General features: G+C 39.7%; 4 protein-coding genes across 8 annotated transcripts in view; 2 read left to right on the forward strand and 2 right to left on the reverse strand.

The window, feature by feature from the left end:
- Positions 1 to 3894, reverse strand: part of rgs3a (regulator of G protein signaling 3a) — a 152615-nt gene extending 148721 nt beyond the window's left edge. The window contains exon 1 of one of the 2 annotated variants that reach the window (XM_046066035.1): positions 3760 to 3894. The gene's annotated coding sequence lies outside the window, so the exon portion shown is untranslated. The remainder of the gene's footprint in view (positions 1 to 3759) is intronic. The other variant, XM_046066038.1, reaches the window with a different exon arrangement.
- Positions 3895 to 3936: 42 nt separating this feature from the next.
- rabepk (Rab9 effector protein with kelch motifs) lies at positions 3937 to 7357 on the forward strand (the record flags this gene model as incomplete). The annotated part of the gene is made up of 7 exons (XM_046067635.1): positions 3937 to 4162; positions 4558 to 4612; positions 4728 to 4882; positions 5330 to 5485; positions 5763 to 5927; positions 7013 to 7162; positions 7314 to 7357. Coding segments are annotated over exons 2-7 (723 nt in total), but the record flags the coding sequence as incomplete, so codon positions are not given.
- A 37-nt stretch (positions 7358 to 7394) lies between these two features.
- hspa5 (heat shock protein 5) lies at positions 7395 to 11260 on the reverse strand. The gene is made up of 9 exons (XM_046066060.1): positions 11104 to 11260; positions 10371 to 10520; positions 9965 to 10196; positions 9701 to 9838; positions 9490 to 9602; positions 9008 to 9398; positions 8650 to 8887; positions 8391 to 8558; positions 7395 to 8253 (listed from the first exon to the last, which is right to left on the reverse strand). The coding sequence occupies exons 2-9, from the start codon at positions 10484 to 10486 to the stop codon at positions 7685 to 7687; spliced, it is 1965 nt and encodes a 654-aa protein (XP_045922016.1). The 5' UTR covers positions 10487 to 10520; positions 11104 to 11260; the 3' UTR covers positions 7395 to 7684.
- A 2014-nt stretch (positions 11261 to 13274) lies between these two features.
- The window catches only part of golga2 (golgin A2), a 34018-nt gene continuing 33478 nt past the window's right edge, over positions 13275 to 13814 (forward strand). For all 4 annotated transcript variants that reach the window (XM_046066045.1, XM_046066044.1, XM_046066046.1 and 1 more), the window contains exons 1-2: positions 13275 to 13295; positions 13659 to 13799. In XM_046066045.1, the coding sequence (XP_045922001.1) occupies positions 13290 to 13295; positions 13659 to 13799 (147 nt within the window). In that variant the 5' untranslated portion in view covers positions 13275 to 13289. The remainder of the gene's footprint in view (positions 13296 to 13658; positions 13800 to 13814) is intronic.

The raw sequence follows: 13814 nt of genomic DNA on the forward strand, positions 1-13814 counted from the left end.
CCAACGACCCGAAGAACACAGCCAGGATAACCAAGGAGTGGCTCTGTAAGAAGCATATCAAGGTTCTGGCGTGGCCTAGCCAGTCTCCAGACCTAAACCCAATAGAGAATCTTTGGAGGGAGCTCAAACTCCGTGTTTCTCAGCGACAGCCCAGAAACCTGACTGATCTAGAGAAGATCTGTGTGGAGGAGTGGGCCAAAATCCCTCCTGCAGTGTGTGCAAACCTGGTGAAAAACTACAGGAAACGTTTGACCTCTGTAATTGCAAACAAAGGCTACTGTACCAAATATTAACATTGATTTTCTCAGGTGTTCAAATACTTATTTGCAGCTGTATCATACAAATAAATAGTTAAAAAAATCATACATTGTGATTTCTGGATTTTTGTCTTTAGATTATGTCTCTCACAGTGGACATGCACCTAGATGACAATTTCAGACCCCTCCATGATTTCTAAGTGGGAGAACTTGCAAAATAGCAGGGTGTTCAAATACTTATTTTCCTCACTGTATGTATTGGGATTTAGATGAGCCTTGTATTTATAGTCAGTGTTCAAAGTTTCTTTATTACTACCAATGGGTAAATTTGGCGTGCTGACCAGAAACTGTACAAAAGAAGTGGATGTAGCCACCATGACGTCACCCACTGGTCTGTGGACTACCGTTTTGCAGTCTTGAGCCAGAAGTGATCATATTTGGAGGGTGACGCTGGGAAGGGATGTGCTTTGCTTTGCCTGACGGTTGGCCGTGGTAGCAACTTGTCAATCACAAGGTAGCCACACACTAAAGCATATATTATATGCAAAGCACATTATTTTCCTCTAAACGGAACCATAATTTACTAAATGAACATCATGCTGTATTGAAGAAGACTTGAAACTAGCGATTGAGACTATAAACTCATTAGGAAAGGGTTTACTGAGGTAATCCATCTAATGAGAAGTAAGATCATTTTCTCATAGACTTTTTTTGCAATCAGTAGAGCTGGATGTTCCCGCTTGGTACAGAGAAGAGATTCAGCATTCCAGGGTTAAAAACAAGACATCACAGCGATACAGATTCAAAGGCCATCAAATCATCATAGTATTAAAAATAGTATCAAGTACAAAAAGTCCTAAGAATATTATCTTCAATTGATTTACTAAAAAACAAGTAAAAGTTTTGATATAAATTACACACACAAAACTTCCACAGGGAGATAAATAGTATTGTTGCATGGCCAGATTTGGCCCAAGGGCCACTATTTGCCTACAACAAACAATTTTAGCCCCTGCATGGCCAATATCACAAGCAAAAAGTTGTGGTTCAAAACCACAGAGCCATGAAGGTATATATAGCAAATATTCCTATGTCTCTGAAATATTCAAGCAAAGACAGTTTGTGCAAGGCATGAAGAAAGACCAATATCAGATGCGACTGTAAGAGGAAGGCAGAAGTGAGGGAGACTTAAGCAGATGAGAACAAGGCATGTTCCTTAAAGAGATGAATTTTTGTATTTGCACTGGAAGATTGGGGATGATAGTGCAGTTTTGGCGGTGGTTTGGGGTGAATTGTAAAAGGGGAATAGAAAAGGCCATGTGCAGTGCAGAGATGTCCAAATCACCACAGGCGACAGCTGAACACCTGGTGGTTGCAGACTGGAGCATAAGGCTGCTTAATCAATGAACTGAGTTAAACACTATATAAGTCTAATAAATACATACAGTCTTTAAAACATAGAGGAAATAAGGTTACAGATCAAACATACTTTGAAATAAGTATTGAAAGCCAACAACAGACATATTTTGATAATCTATTCATTGGTTGAGCCAGTTATTACACTTTCCACTTCTCATACATAAGGATTTGTATCTTTTCTCTTTTTTATAGTAAATAAAAGATCTTTTAGTTTTGGACTTTGGTCGGACAAAACAAGCAATGTGAGGATGTGACCTTGGGCTCCTTTTTGATAGGCATTCTTTTCTCTTTATCCAAGCAACCCAATTAAATTGTTGTATCATTTCAGGATGCCATATCGCTTTTATGAGGTTCAGGAATGGTTTGAAGGCGTCGGGCTTGCAGACAGTGCCCCAATGATGATGTCCCCTGGGTCTGTATAGGAAAACCTGCTATTGAGCTTATTGCCTGCTCATCCGATCATAAATTTATTTGACAGCTATAGCCACAAGTTACATTACAGGTTACTTTTTTATAGACAAAAACTGTGATGACCTTGTAAAATATATTGCTATAGATGAAACTGCTCAGCAGTATATGATAACAATGGCTCACCCTGGACCTGGCACAAAGTTAAAATGTTGATTACATTTTCAAAACATCAGTAATAATAATCCAGACATATAATGTAAAATATTATGACAATAACTGGAGCCATTATGCTGCATTATAAGTCCTTTCACTCTTCATACTTTCAGTACAGTTTGCTGATAATACTTTCACTTAAGCAACATTTTAATGCAGAACTTTTATTTCTTATGGAGTTTACAATTTGATATTGCTAATTTATCCACCACTGATGGAAGGGAATAGCAGACTAAGCTTTAAAGCATTAACAAACTCAAAAATACAAATAATCTTTCTCCCATTCTGTACCTACAGCCTACCAAGTTTTCTATAGATTTTTTTTATCTGTATTTTATTCTTTACATCTGAAACTTATTTCCATTAGGTGCAGAATAACAAGCCTATTCAGGCACAAATCTGTATACAAGTGAAGATCAGTATTATTGCTGTTAATATAAAAAGCTAGAGGACAAATCAAACTGAAATATTTTTGCATTTGCTTACGTTTGGATATGAAACATCCCACAGAGTCAGAAAGTAATTCACATGCTTATTATTAATTAATTCCTTTGCTCATTAATTCTGTCGATTGTTGAAGAAGTTAAGATGGTGCCTACAGAAGACTTAACTGATCCAGATCTGTTCACTCAGCTCCTTCTGCTGACAAAACATACAAGTTAATATCATAAACACTACCAGGCAATCCAAGCAACCTTTAGTGCTTGAAGTTTTAACAAAAAATACAATGGCACCACCTACTGGACATGTTATGAAATGTATAATGTATTTCATATTTCAAATGTATTATAGAACTGCCAAAAATTTATCAGGTTTCTTACTATAGTGTTGATGGCACAACTGCATGTGCTTTTCTGGAAAACGCTTAGTTAGTTGCAACAACTACATGTAACCACAAGATGTTGCAATGCCATGTACTACTCGACTGTGCAACTGAGCTTCAGTCATTTTGTGTTTGTTTGTAAGTACAAGTACTCAAACGCTGATGTGAGCTTTGGCGCTTCATCTTGAATATTGTGTCACTACCCTGACACTCTCTGCATTTGCACTACAGCCAACTTCACACAGTACTGTATTTTCAGCACAAGTTTCACTGGTAATGATGCTCAAAGGGTTGGGGAAATCAGTCTGCAACACATATTTTCATTTACAGAGAAAAAGATATCTGTCTGTACTATAACACATAATCTCACAAAGAGTAAAATGTAGCTGTAGTGTTAAAAAAAATTATTTGTATGGCTCGACCTTTTGGTGATTTTAGTAATTTGATTTGTATGGTGTATGGTGATTTTAGTAGAAGGCCAGAGTGTGTGGTGTGTGGTGTCATAATGAATATTGTCCCTTTGGTGGACAACTATGAATAATTGTCTGCTGCACGGTAAAGAAGATTTTTACGTTAGCTCTGTGACTCTAATTATCTATGCAAAAAAGTGCAGCGCCGCAGTCACCCATAGCCTACCTTTTTACTTGAAGTGGGAGTTTTTACTGAAGGCACTGTTCTGAGTGTCTTAACTGTCAGAGGAGGTTGCTTTACTAACACACATGAATGTTTTTCGCATGATAAAATAGGATTTTTGTGGTAGCTCACTGCTACATGCTGCGCATGCGCTTCAGGTAACCATGGCAACTACGGTTGGACCCATAGAACGTGCATGGCATCAACCAACGTGGCCAACGCAATAATTTGCGTAACGTTTCTGTTTTTAACGTAGTAGAGTTGAGAAAGCTAACTTTACAGATTGCATATAGATATAATAACCGCTGTCATTGCATGGACGTTAGAACGTAACGTTAGTGCCAGACACTACAGACTGGTGTCGAATGACACGGATAATCTCTCCTCATTGAACCCGGAAGAACAGGTTAGTGGGAAGGAGTCTCCTTACATGTTCATTTGAGTTAGCTTGACAGCTCTCAGTGAAATTGTTGCTAAATTAAGCCCTATATCACAGATAATATTTATATTACGAATGTGTTTCATAAGCTACCGTTCATTAACCGTTTACAAGAAGAACTATAAAAACATCTACATATTTGGGTTGCTTTGATTTTAGCGAGATTTCACGTAATGGCTTCAACAACCTAACATTAGCTAAGAGAGTTGCTAATAAGTAAAATGAACAATACTTTTGACTTGTAGTGTATTATAGCTATTTGTTATCGCACCCGATCACCACTGAAAATGTAAGACATTGATCCCTGTCGAGAGAAGTATGAAAAAATATTAACACAACGTTCATTCATTTATCTTTGACAGCCATGGAGTTTCTCCCAGTACTTGACCCAATTGATAAACCCAAAGAAGGAATATGGTATGTCAATGCAGATTGGTTTGTTGCAGTTTTGATGTAACGATCTAACTTTGTGTTAAACAAAGGTAAAAAAAAAAAATGTAGTGCCTTGCTGAAATTGTTTTGTTGTCAACAGGTATTCTTTGATACCGAGGGGAAGTGCTCCGGGTGTTAGTGTGGGTCACACCTGCACGTTTATTCCATCTGAAGATGGAGGAAAAGGAAGAATCCTTATTGTTGGAGGTGCCAATCCCAGCGGCAGTTTCTCACATTCACATATCATAAATCTAGGTAAAAAAAAACAAAAACAACAGCAAATACTTTGTCCAGGGATATGACATCTGCATAGCTGTGTTTTATAAGCCACTCTTAACAAAATAAATTAAAATTAGTTTGTAATGCTTTGACTGTAAGTACAATTTACAGTACCCTATAATAATAATAATACTAATAACATAGATAAAACCAAGTGCTTCGAGAGTTATTGCACCACATGTGCCAATTTCACATACATTTAAAAAATATGTTATAATACAACAATAAAATGCCTGTACAGTCATTTCACTTTAAAAAGTCTGATGGCGGCAGGCAGGAAAGACTTACCATGCCGTTCAGTCTTACATTTTGGTGGGATCACCAAAACTGTTACAGTATGCACTTGGCAAGAGCATTAATGAGTTCCCTTTGCATTCATATCATAGGTCTTTGTTTGCATTTTTGCCCTTTTTGACTCGTCAGATAATCATGAATGGGACATCCCAGAGTGGGAGGGTTTGGAGTCACGCTATGAACACTGCAGCTTTGTGCCAGAGAGCTGCCCTCAGAGCCTGTGGGTGTTTGGGGGGGCACAGCAGAGCGGCAATCGCAATTGTATCCAGAATTTACAGTTAACAGGTAAATCCTAACTTAATTTCTCCAAGTATTGTGTACTCTACATTAGTAGCATAGCACTTAACATGACATTACTCAAGGTGCTTATCTACTGTAAATCATATACTGTAGTGTTTAGTTGCAATGAAAACCTGCAACTGTACATGTACATCATACATGTACATAGGTGGTAAACAGTTTTTTTGCTGTGTTATGACCAGAAAAGTTTTTTAGCACTTTAAGTGACCACCATTGATTTTATATAAACTGAGTATGATCCATCATGTCCATGTGTGTCCAGATAGTGGGTCTCGCTGGAAGAATGTAGGAGTGAATGGCAAACCCCCCAGTCCCAGGACATACCACACCAACTCAGCCAGCCTAGGGGACAGACTGTATGTAATTTCTGGTGGGGAAGCAGGAGCTACACCTGTCTCAGATGCCAATCTCCATGTCTTTGATACAGGTTTGTGTTAAACCAGCTGCTTAACAAAATTGTGATACAGAAGGAGATTTCTAACTGTGCACATGTTTAGTGGCATTTAAAGGTCCTACACACATGACTGACATCTCGCTGACTTCCCTCTTATTTTTGTTGCACCTGTTAAGGTAGGCCAACTTTTACTTTGACCATATTTATTGGTATATGGTGTTTGGTGACCTCGCATGGTCAATTGTGGTGGTAATTCCACACATAACTGCTCTCAAACCCGAGCAGAGGTCTAATCAAGAAGAATAGAAAACACCTGTGTGGGTGTGTAAGGCTTTTAATATTCGTGTCACACTGTATGTATCCAGTCTGTCATTGTGATTATATTTGGGAAGAAGATTAGAGATATTTATGATTGCAAAAGTGACAAAATGAGTATTTTCTGTTTTGGTGAAAATTTATACCAAAATCATTATTTGAGATTTCACGAGGCATTAAAAAGTGTCATAATTTTTTTTATTCTGTTTAAATAAAACATATATAAGGTAAAGCACCGGTGTTAATAATTTCTTAATTTATCATGGCTGCAGTTCATTTAGGTGTGCCAGTTCCAAGGACCTTTTTTTTTTTGCATGCTGGGTCACTGGAATTGTCGACAGGGACATTTAAATGTAACAGAGCCGTCATTAATATAATTAGTAACACATGCTTTTCCTGCAGTGACGAGTCAAAGTGTCTTCTGCCAAAATAGGCATTTTCAAGGGTATGGTAATCCTCAATTTAAAATATACCAGAGTAACAGATCCATAGATTAGTAATTTTGAAATCAAGTAGTGTATGTAAGCTTTATCATCTAATGCTACCTGACATCATATAATATGTGCAAAGATGTATCTGTGATAGATTTCCACTCTGTCGAACTTGGTTAATAGCATTGCCATTAAATAATGCATAATCGCATGTTGTAATGAAGGGTTTACTATCTTATTCTGCCTCCAGATACTGTTCACAACAAAATAATTGTTTCAATGTTAAGAAATGCTAAACACAATTTGTTCCTCAGTTTATATTTACTTGTCTTGACCACAACAATAACCAAAAATGTGATTTGGTGTTCCTAGTGTCTTCCACCTGGTCCCAACCAGAAACACAAGGCAGACACCTGTCCGCCAGACATGGCCACATCATCATAGCAGTGGGTTCAAAGATCTACATTCATGGAGGCATGGCTGGAGACAAATTCCACAATGATATGTACACGCTTGACACAAGTAAGCCTGAACTCTCCTATGTGATAATAAAAGGATCAAAGTATATCTCTTTCCCAGCAGTCTTTCATTTATCTAAGATGATAATAGCGGATGGAAATGTAGTAGAGGTTTGTTTTGTTTTTAAATACAACCATGTGTCCACGTTTTAAAGGGAGCATGAAATTGGAGGAAGTGCAAGCCGAAGGAGACATCCCCCCCCCCCCCCCCCCCCCCCCCCCCCCCCCCCCCCCCCCCGTACACTAAGTCCCTCCCCTGTACAGAACCCCATCAGGACTGCCTGAGAACAGCAGCAAGCCTCATATCCGGGCTGACGAATATCTCCGCCTTTCAGCGAAGAGAACACCTCTCACACACTGAAACTTGTTTTTAAAGTCTTTTAGAAGATTCAGTATGGTTGCTTATTATCGCCACCCCTTCCCAACCATTCCTCTCACTATTTGAGTCCCATCAGTCCAATATATACATCTAGGTGCCACTATCAAGAGAGGCAAGGGGCGACAGAAGAGTTGACTTCAAACCTGCCTACAACTCATCCTTCTCATCTTGCTCACTTTCGGCTCCCTCAGGTGGGGGTCCGCCCGCACTACCATAAAGCTTGGTGATAATTGGTTGAACCACCTCCTCCAGCTCCTTCTTCTTGGCCTGGAAGTCTTCCAGGTCAGCATCCTGATGCGACTCCATCCACTCAATCTTCTCCTCCACCGCCTTCTCAATGGTTTCCTTGTCGTCATCTGACAGTTTGCCGCCAAGTTTCTCCTTGTCGCCAATCTGGTTCTTCAGAGAGTAGGCGTAGCTCTCAAGTTCATTGCGGGCGTCGATCCTCTCCTTCAGCTTCTTGTCCTCATCTGCAAAACGCTCAGCATCGTTCACCATGCGCTCAATATCTTCAGGTGTCAGGCGGTTCTGGTCATTTGTGATTGTGATCTTATTCTTGTTGCCTGTGCCTTTGTCCTCAGCGGTGACACGCAGAATGCCGTTGACATCAATCTCAAAGGTGACCTCAATCTGTGGTACACCACGAGGGGCAGGAGGGATGCCAGTCAGGTCGAAAGTGCCCAGCAGATGGTTGTCTTTTGTCAGAGGACGTTCACCTAAGGGGAGATTCAATAATTAATCTTGTGCAATATTCAGTTTGCATTTAAAAAAAAAAAAAAAAGGTTTAAAACCAGATTTTTTTTTTTTTTTAATTCATGTTTGGCAAGTTTACTCAGCAATGTGAAACTCTTACCTTCATAAACCTTAATTGTGACAGTGGGCTGGTTATCAGAGGCTGTAGAGAAGATCTGGGATTTCTTTGTGGGCACCACAGTGTTCCTGGGGATCAGCTTGGTCATTACTCCTCCAACGGTCTCAATACCAAGGGTCAGGGGGCACACATCCAGAAGAACCACATCACCTGTAAGAGGAAGATTTTTAGTAAACAGGATAAAGCTGGCAAGTTACGTTAAATGGAACAGATTCTACAATGTATGAGAAAGATGATTTACCGGTATCCTCCTCTCCAGAAAGCACACCAGCCTGCACAGCAGCTCCATATGCTACAGCCTCATCAGGGTTGATACCCCTAGAAGGCTCTTTGCCATTGAAGAACTCCTTCACCAGCTGCTGGATTTTAGGGATACGGGTGGAGCCTCCAACTAAGACAATCTCATCAATGTCAGACTTCTTCAGGTCAGAGTCCTCCAGCACCTTCTGTACAGGCTTCATGGTGGAACGGAACAGGTCCTGATAAAGTAAAATGAGAATGTTAAAGGTTTGTCAAACAAAAATGTTAAATAAAACAAAAAAAAACAGATTCAGTTGTTAGTCATTATATTTACACAACTGAACAGATGTATAACTTACCATGTTGAGCTCTTCGAACTTGGCACGGGTCAGGGTCTCTGAGAAGTCTTCTCCCTCAAAGAAGGACTCAATCTCAATGCGGGCCTGGTGCTGGGCAGACAGCGCCCTCTTTGCCTTCTCAACCTCACGACGCAGCTTCTGCACAGCACGGTTGTCCTTGCGCACGTCTTTGCCAGTCTTCTTCTTGTACAGCTTGATGAAGTGCTCCATGACGCGCTGGTCGAAGTCTTCACCTCCCAGATGAGTGTCACCGTTGGTGGCAACCACTTCAAAAACACCATTGTCAATGGTCAGAAGGGAGACATCAAAAGTGCCACCACCCAGATCGAACACAAGAATGTTCTTCTCGCCATCCTTCTTGTCCAGACCATAAGCAATGGCAGCAGCAGTTCTAAAGAATACAAGTATAGAAAAAAAATCATAGGAGGAAGGGTAGGAAATATTTTCATTTTCAAAACAAGACTTTTACATTCGACACTTACGGCTCATTGATGATTCTCATAACATTCAGACCAGCAATGGTTCCAGCGTCCTTAGTGGCCTGGCGCTGGGCATCATTGAAGTAGGCAGGGACCGTGACCACAGCATGTGTGACCTGAGGAAAATATGACAACATTAGATTCAATTACAGATGGGGTTTTGTTTTTTGGAGTGGTGTATCCTTTGATGTTTATTTTGATGGGGTTTTTGTACCTTCTTGCCCAGATAAGCCTCAGCAGTCTCCTTCATCTTAGTCAGAACCATGGCAGAGATCTCTTCCGGAGCAAAGGTCTTCATCTGGCCACCTCCAATGTCAACTTGAATGTGAGGTTTGCTCTTCTTCTCAGTAACCTGAAGAGGCAACACGCATCAATATTAATATATCAAGGCAAGTATGTCGAGCAAACATTACCTGGGGACCTTTAGACCCTACAACCATAACTTTTACATTCAAAATTGTCATGTGTAGAAACTTACTTTGAAGGGCAGGTACTTGATGTCCTGCTGCACAGTGGAGTCACTCCAAGTGCGCCCAATCAATCTCTTGGCATCAAAGACTGTGTTCTCAGGGTTAGAGGTCAGCTGGTTCTTGGCAGCATCACCAATCAGACGCTCACCCTCACTGGTAAAGGCCACATATGATGGGGTGATGCGGTTACCCTGGTCATTGGCGATGATCTCCACACGGCCATTCTTGAACACTCCAACACTACAGGAAAGCATTTTAGAAATGATTACTTGAAAAAGGCAACAATTTCTGAATGTTGTTTAATTTTCAAAGTTGCATCATTACATTGTCTTCTACAAATGAGTGTGTGCATCTTCCAGGTTGGGGATAAAAGTCTTATAATAACACTCAAGGCAGAAGTGACTATTTTCTTACCAGGAGTAGGTGGTCCCCAAGTCAATTCCAACCACAGTCCCCACACTCTCTCTCTTTTCGTCGTCATCGGCAAACACGGTGCCGGCCACCAGCATTACAACCCACAACAGCTTCATCTTTGAATGTTTGAACTCCGATCTCTAAAGAAACCTGCAAAGAACAAATGTAATGTTAGAAAAACGTGGCCTTGCGTCCATGACGTGGGTTCTCTGCCTTTCAAGTTCACGAAGCTAACTGCCGGCTAATGGTAACGCTTGGTGTCGTTTACTGGGATTCAGACCCATTAATAGATGGAAAGCGTGGCCATTGCCAAGAAATCCCCAGAAAACGTTTAAAGAATATGGGTAACCTGGGTGGAGCACCACATCCTTTACCAAATGTTAACACTGGAGACCCCCCCCCCCCCTTTTCCCCTATTCCCCCCATTCGCCGGCAACAGTTAAGCTAAGTTAGCTAACCACGTTAGCGTGCCTAGCACACATGCGAGGGCAACTACCTTGCCATAATATTGCAAGAACTTTATTTTTGCAATGGTATTGGAAACACAGTGACTGTCCATCTGATTTAAAAAGCTACTGTATCGTTCGGGTAAATCCATCACATTGTCAAACGTTAGCTTAGCTGGCTTCATCATAATGAAACTGTCTTAAAATTACGTCCTAACGTTTCGTTGTAGAAAATACAAAATATTACGTTGTCGCATTATAATATTCGCCACAACGTTTGTACATACCGTAATCGCAGTATTGTCAATAAATTAACGGCCTTGACGTTGTCTCAACCGGTAGTAGCCTCTTCGTGAAAAGTGTATCTCTCTACTTTTCTCTATCTGTATTCTTTCTTCTCTGAAATGATATTGAATGAACTGCGCTCTCTCCATATATAAGGCGTCACTTCTTCCTCGTCGTGGAGGCCAGCGATTGGCTGAGTGGCTGCTCGTTGGAACGCGCTGATTGGTTTCATTCAGCACGCTGGCCGCCGCTGATTTGCACACATGGAGGCGAGGCGACGTCACGACTTTCTTCCCACTGTACCGATGCTGATTGGTTTTCAAGCAGATTGACGAGTACAGTTGGAGCGAAGACACGCCACTCTTAAGACTAGGGAAGGGTGCATTTTCACATTTTGTGCATTAGAAGTTAGTGCTACTTTTTTAAATAATCGCCAAACATGTATTTGATTAACATTACTTGTAAAGCTGTAAGTGTTTCAATGAGTGCGCCTGTGTGGATAATGTGTTGGTATCATGAATAGTAATGATGACTCACTGCAATGAGTAAGAAATGTAAAAAGCAAACCCTGTGTAATATGCATAGATGAAAAGCATATGTTGTTACATCAGATGTACTGGATTGTCTGGACGTTTAATCACTTTAAAATTATGGCTTATGACATCCACCTTGAAATGAAATCAGTCTGCAATAATTTGACTATTACCTTCTAACATGGGCACTCTCCGGCCTGGTGTCTCTGTGATCACATATTGATCATGATGTACTGACTTATTTTGTTCACTGTAGATTAAGAAAGTTACAGTTCAGCCTACATAAAACAAAACCACATACACTGTATTCTCTTATGCAATCTCCTATGTCAAACCTCTAAGTAGGTTAAAAGTGGCTAACTGGTTGTCAAAGCCACACTTTAGTCTGTATGAACCCTTTCAAATGTGTAGACTTATTATAATGTTCACCTCTTCTGACCTCTTTTGTTGTAGTTGCTATTATGGCCTGTATCTTGAAACAAGACAGAATAAGGCATACTACTACTTAGTATGAAGAAAAGTATGACATGTAAAATTCTTGAACAAGACCATTTGTATTGTACTGGGAACAGGTGAAATATTATGAGCATTTATGGTTTGGCTCTTTCTACTGAAACTTTGATGTTTTGTGTCCCTTGCTTTCTGCTGACTTTTTTCACCACCAGGAACAGGGAGTAAATTTTACCCTAAGGTCTCCTCTGGTCTCTGCCTGGCTAGAGTGCACTAAAATAATTACTTGTTTTGACCTGACTTGGTTTTCTATATATAAACATTACTTGGCATAGAATACATAGAATTAATTATTATTCTGCATTTAGACTCAAAAGTTGAAGAGAGAGCTGTGGATCACAGGCAATCTAAAAATTCTGCACTCGATCTGACTCAAATATTTTTTGTCCTACATTTTTACTTTTTGCACAGGCCACCTTCCCTAAAAGAAGGAAGAACTATGACACTGCTGGCTGAATGCTGGAGGAAGTGAGACAGATCAGATGCAGGAATGGCTGATCCCCAGCCAGACAGGCACTTATTAATACGTATTAATCACACATCAACATTAGACCTAAAGTGACACCATTTTTTGTATTTTACCAAATCACCAGTATTGTTTTTTTGTTTTGTTTTTGTTTTACATTGTGGATATTTATTTGCAACTACTATTAAAATTTTCTAATTTTGTTTTCAGACAGCAATGAGCAATCCAGTTTCTTTCACTTTCAGTTACACAGTCCCAGAAATATTTTTCATTTTCATTTTTGAATAGATTCTTCTCTAATAATTGTCATAGATGTGTTTATTTTTAACAAAAAATACCCTCTGGTCCTTTGATAGAATATGTGTGTATGTTACTTAAATTAGCAACTGATAAATGTGTTGTGTGAATGTATGGAGCCAGAAATAATCACTTAATATTCACATAATCACACAAATGCAGTTCATTGATATGCAGTTCATTGTAGTCATTATTAATTTAACCATTTTTCTTGTACAAATAGCATGTCATATTGTTTTATTATTTTTATATGATTTCTTTACTACAACCTCACAGTAAGAATCTTAGACGTGACCTGTTTCATTTTTCTTTCAGTTTTCATGTTCTTTCCAGTGTCCATGGATTTCACCAGATGCTCTGCAGAACTCTCCAATGACATGTAATGCATGTAAGTTAGGTTGATAAAAGACTAAAATTACCATGCCAAAATCTTTCCCCTTTCTCTGTATTTGCCCAGTTTAGTTGAAAAGCCTATAAAAAGACAAGCTACAATGTGACAGATTAAACAGGGAAGACAAGTTACAAGTAGGCCTAATAACACAGAGACAATCAAGTCACAATGGGGTGCATTTTGTTAACATTGTTTAAACAGTAGGCTATATTACGAATATGACACCTTACATTTCATACTTAAAACATATTAACATAACACATGAAAGAGGGATTTGTAAATTTAAAAAAAATCCATAAAACAATAAATAGGTTACATTTGTGTCCATCTAATGTCTGGACATTTTTGTTTTTACGTGAGGATTCCAGCCTGAGCGCTGCGCCCCCTACAGGCAGAGACACCTACAGACACCAAACTGATGACGTGGTTCGGTCCGTTGACCAGAGCAGCGGTATGGCCGACCAGAGCAGGCAAATAAAACTCGCTGCAGCTAAGAAAAAGGTAAAGTATTTTACA

This window comes from Micropterus dolomieu, linkage group LG13 (genome assembly GCF_021292245.1).
Source record: "Micropterus dolomieu isolate WLL.071019.BEF.003 ecotype Adirondacks linkage group LG13, ASM2129224v1, whole genome shotgun sequence".
NCBI lineage: Eukaryota > Metazoa > Chordata > Actinopteri > Centrarchiformes > Centrarchidae > Micropterus > Micropterus dolomieu.

What these genes read in the sequence shown, in the direction of transcription:
- hspa5 (XM_046066060.1), bottom strand. Translation starts at nt 10,486, where the DNA reads ATGAAGCTGTTGTGGGTTGTAATGCTGGTGGCCGGCACCGTGTTTGCC. An exon ending in ATGAGAATCATCAATGAGCC is followed by an intron (nt 9,399 to 9,489) that starts GTAAGTGTCGAA and finishes TGTATTCTTTAG; the next exon opens with AACTGCTGCTGCCATTGCTT. An exon ending in TTCTGGAGAGGAGGATACCG is followed by an intron (nt 8,559 to 8,649) that starts GTAAATCATCTT and finishes TTCCTCTTACAG; the next exon opens with GTGATGTGGTTCTTCTGGAT.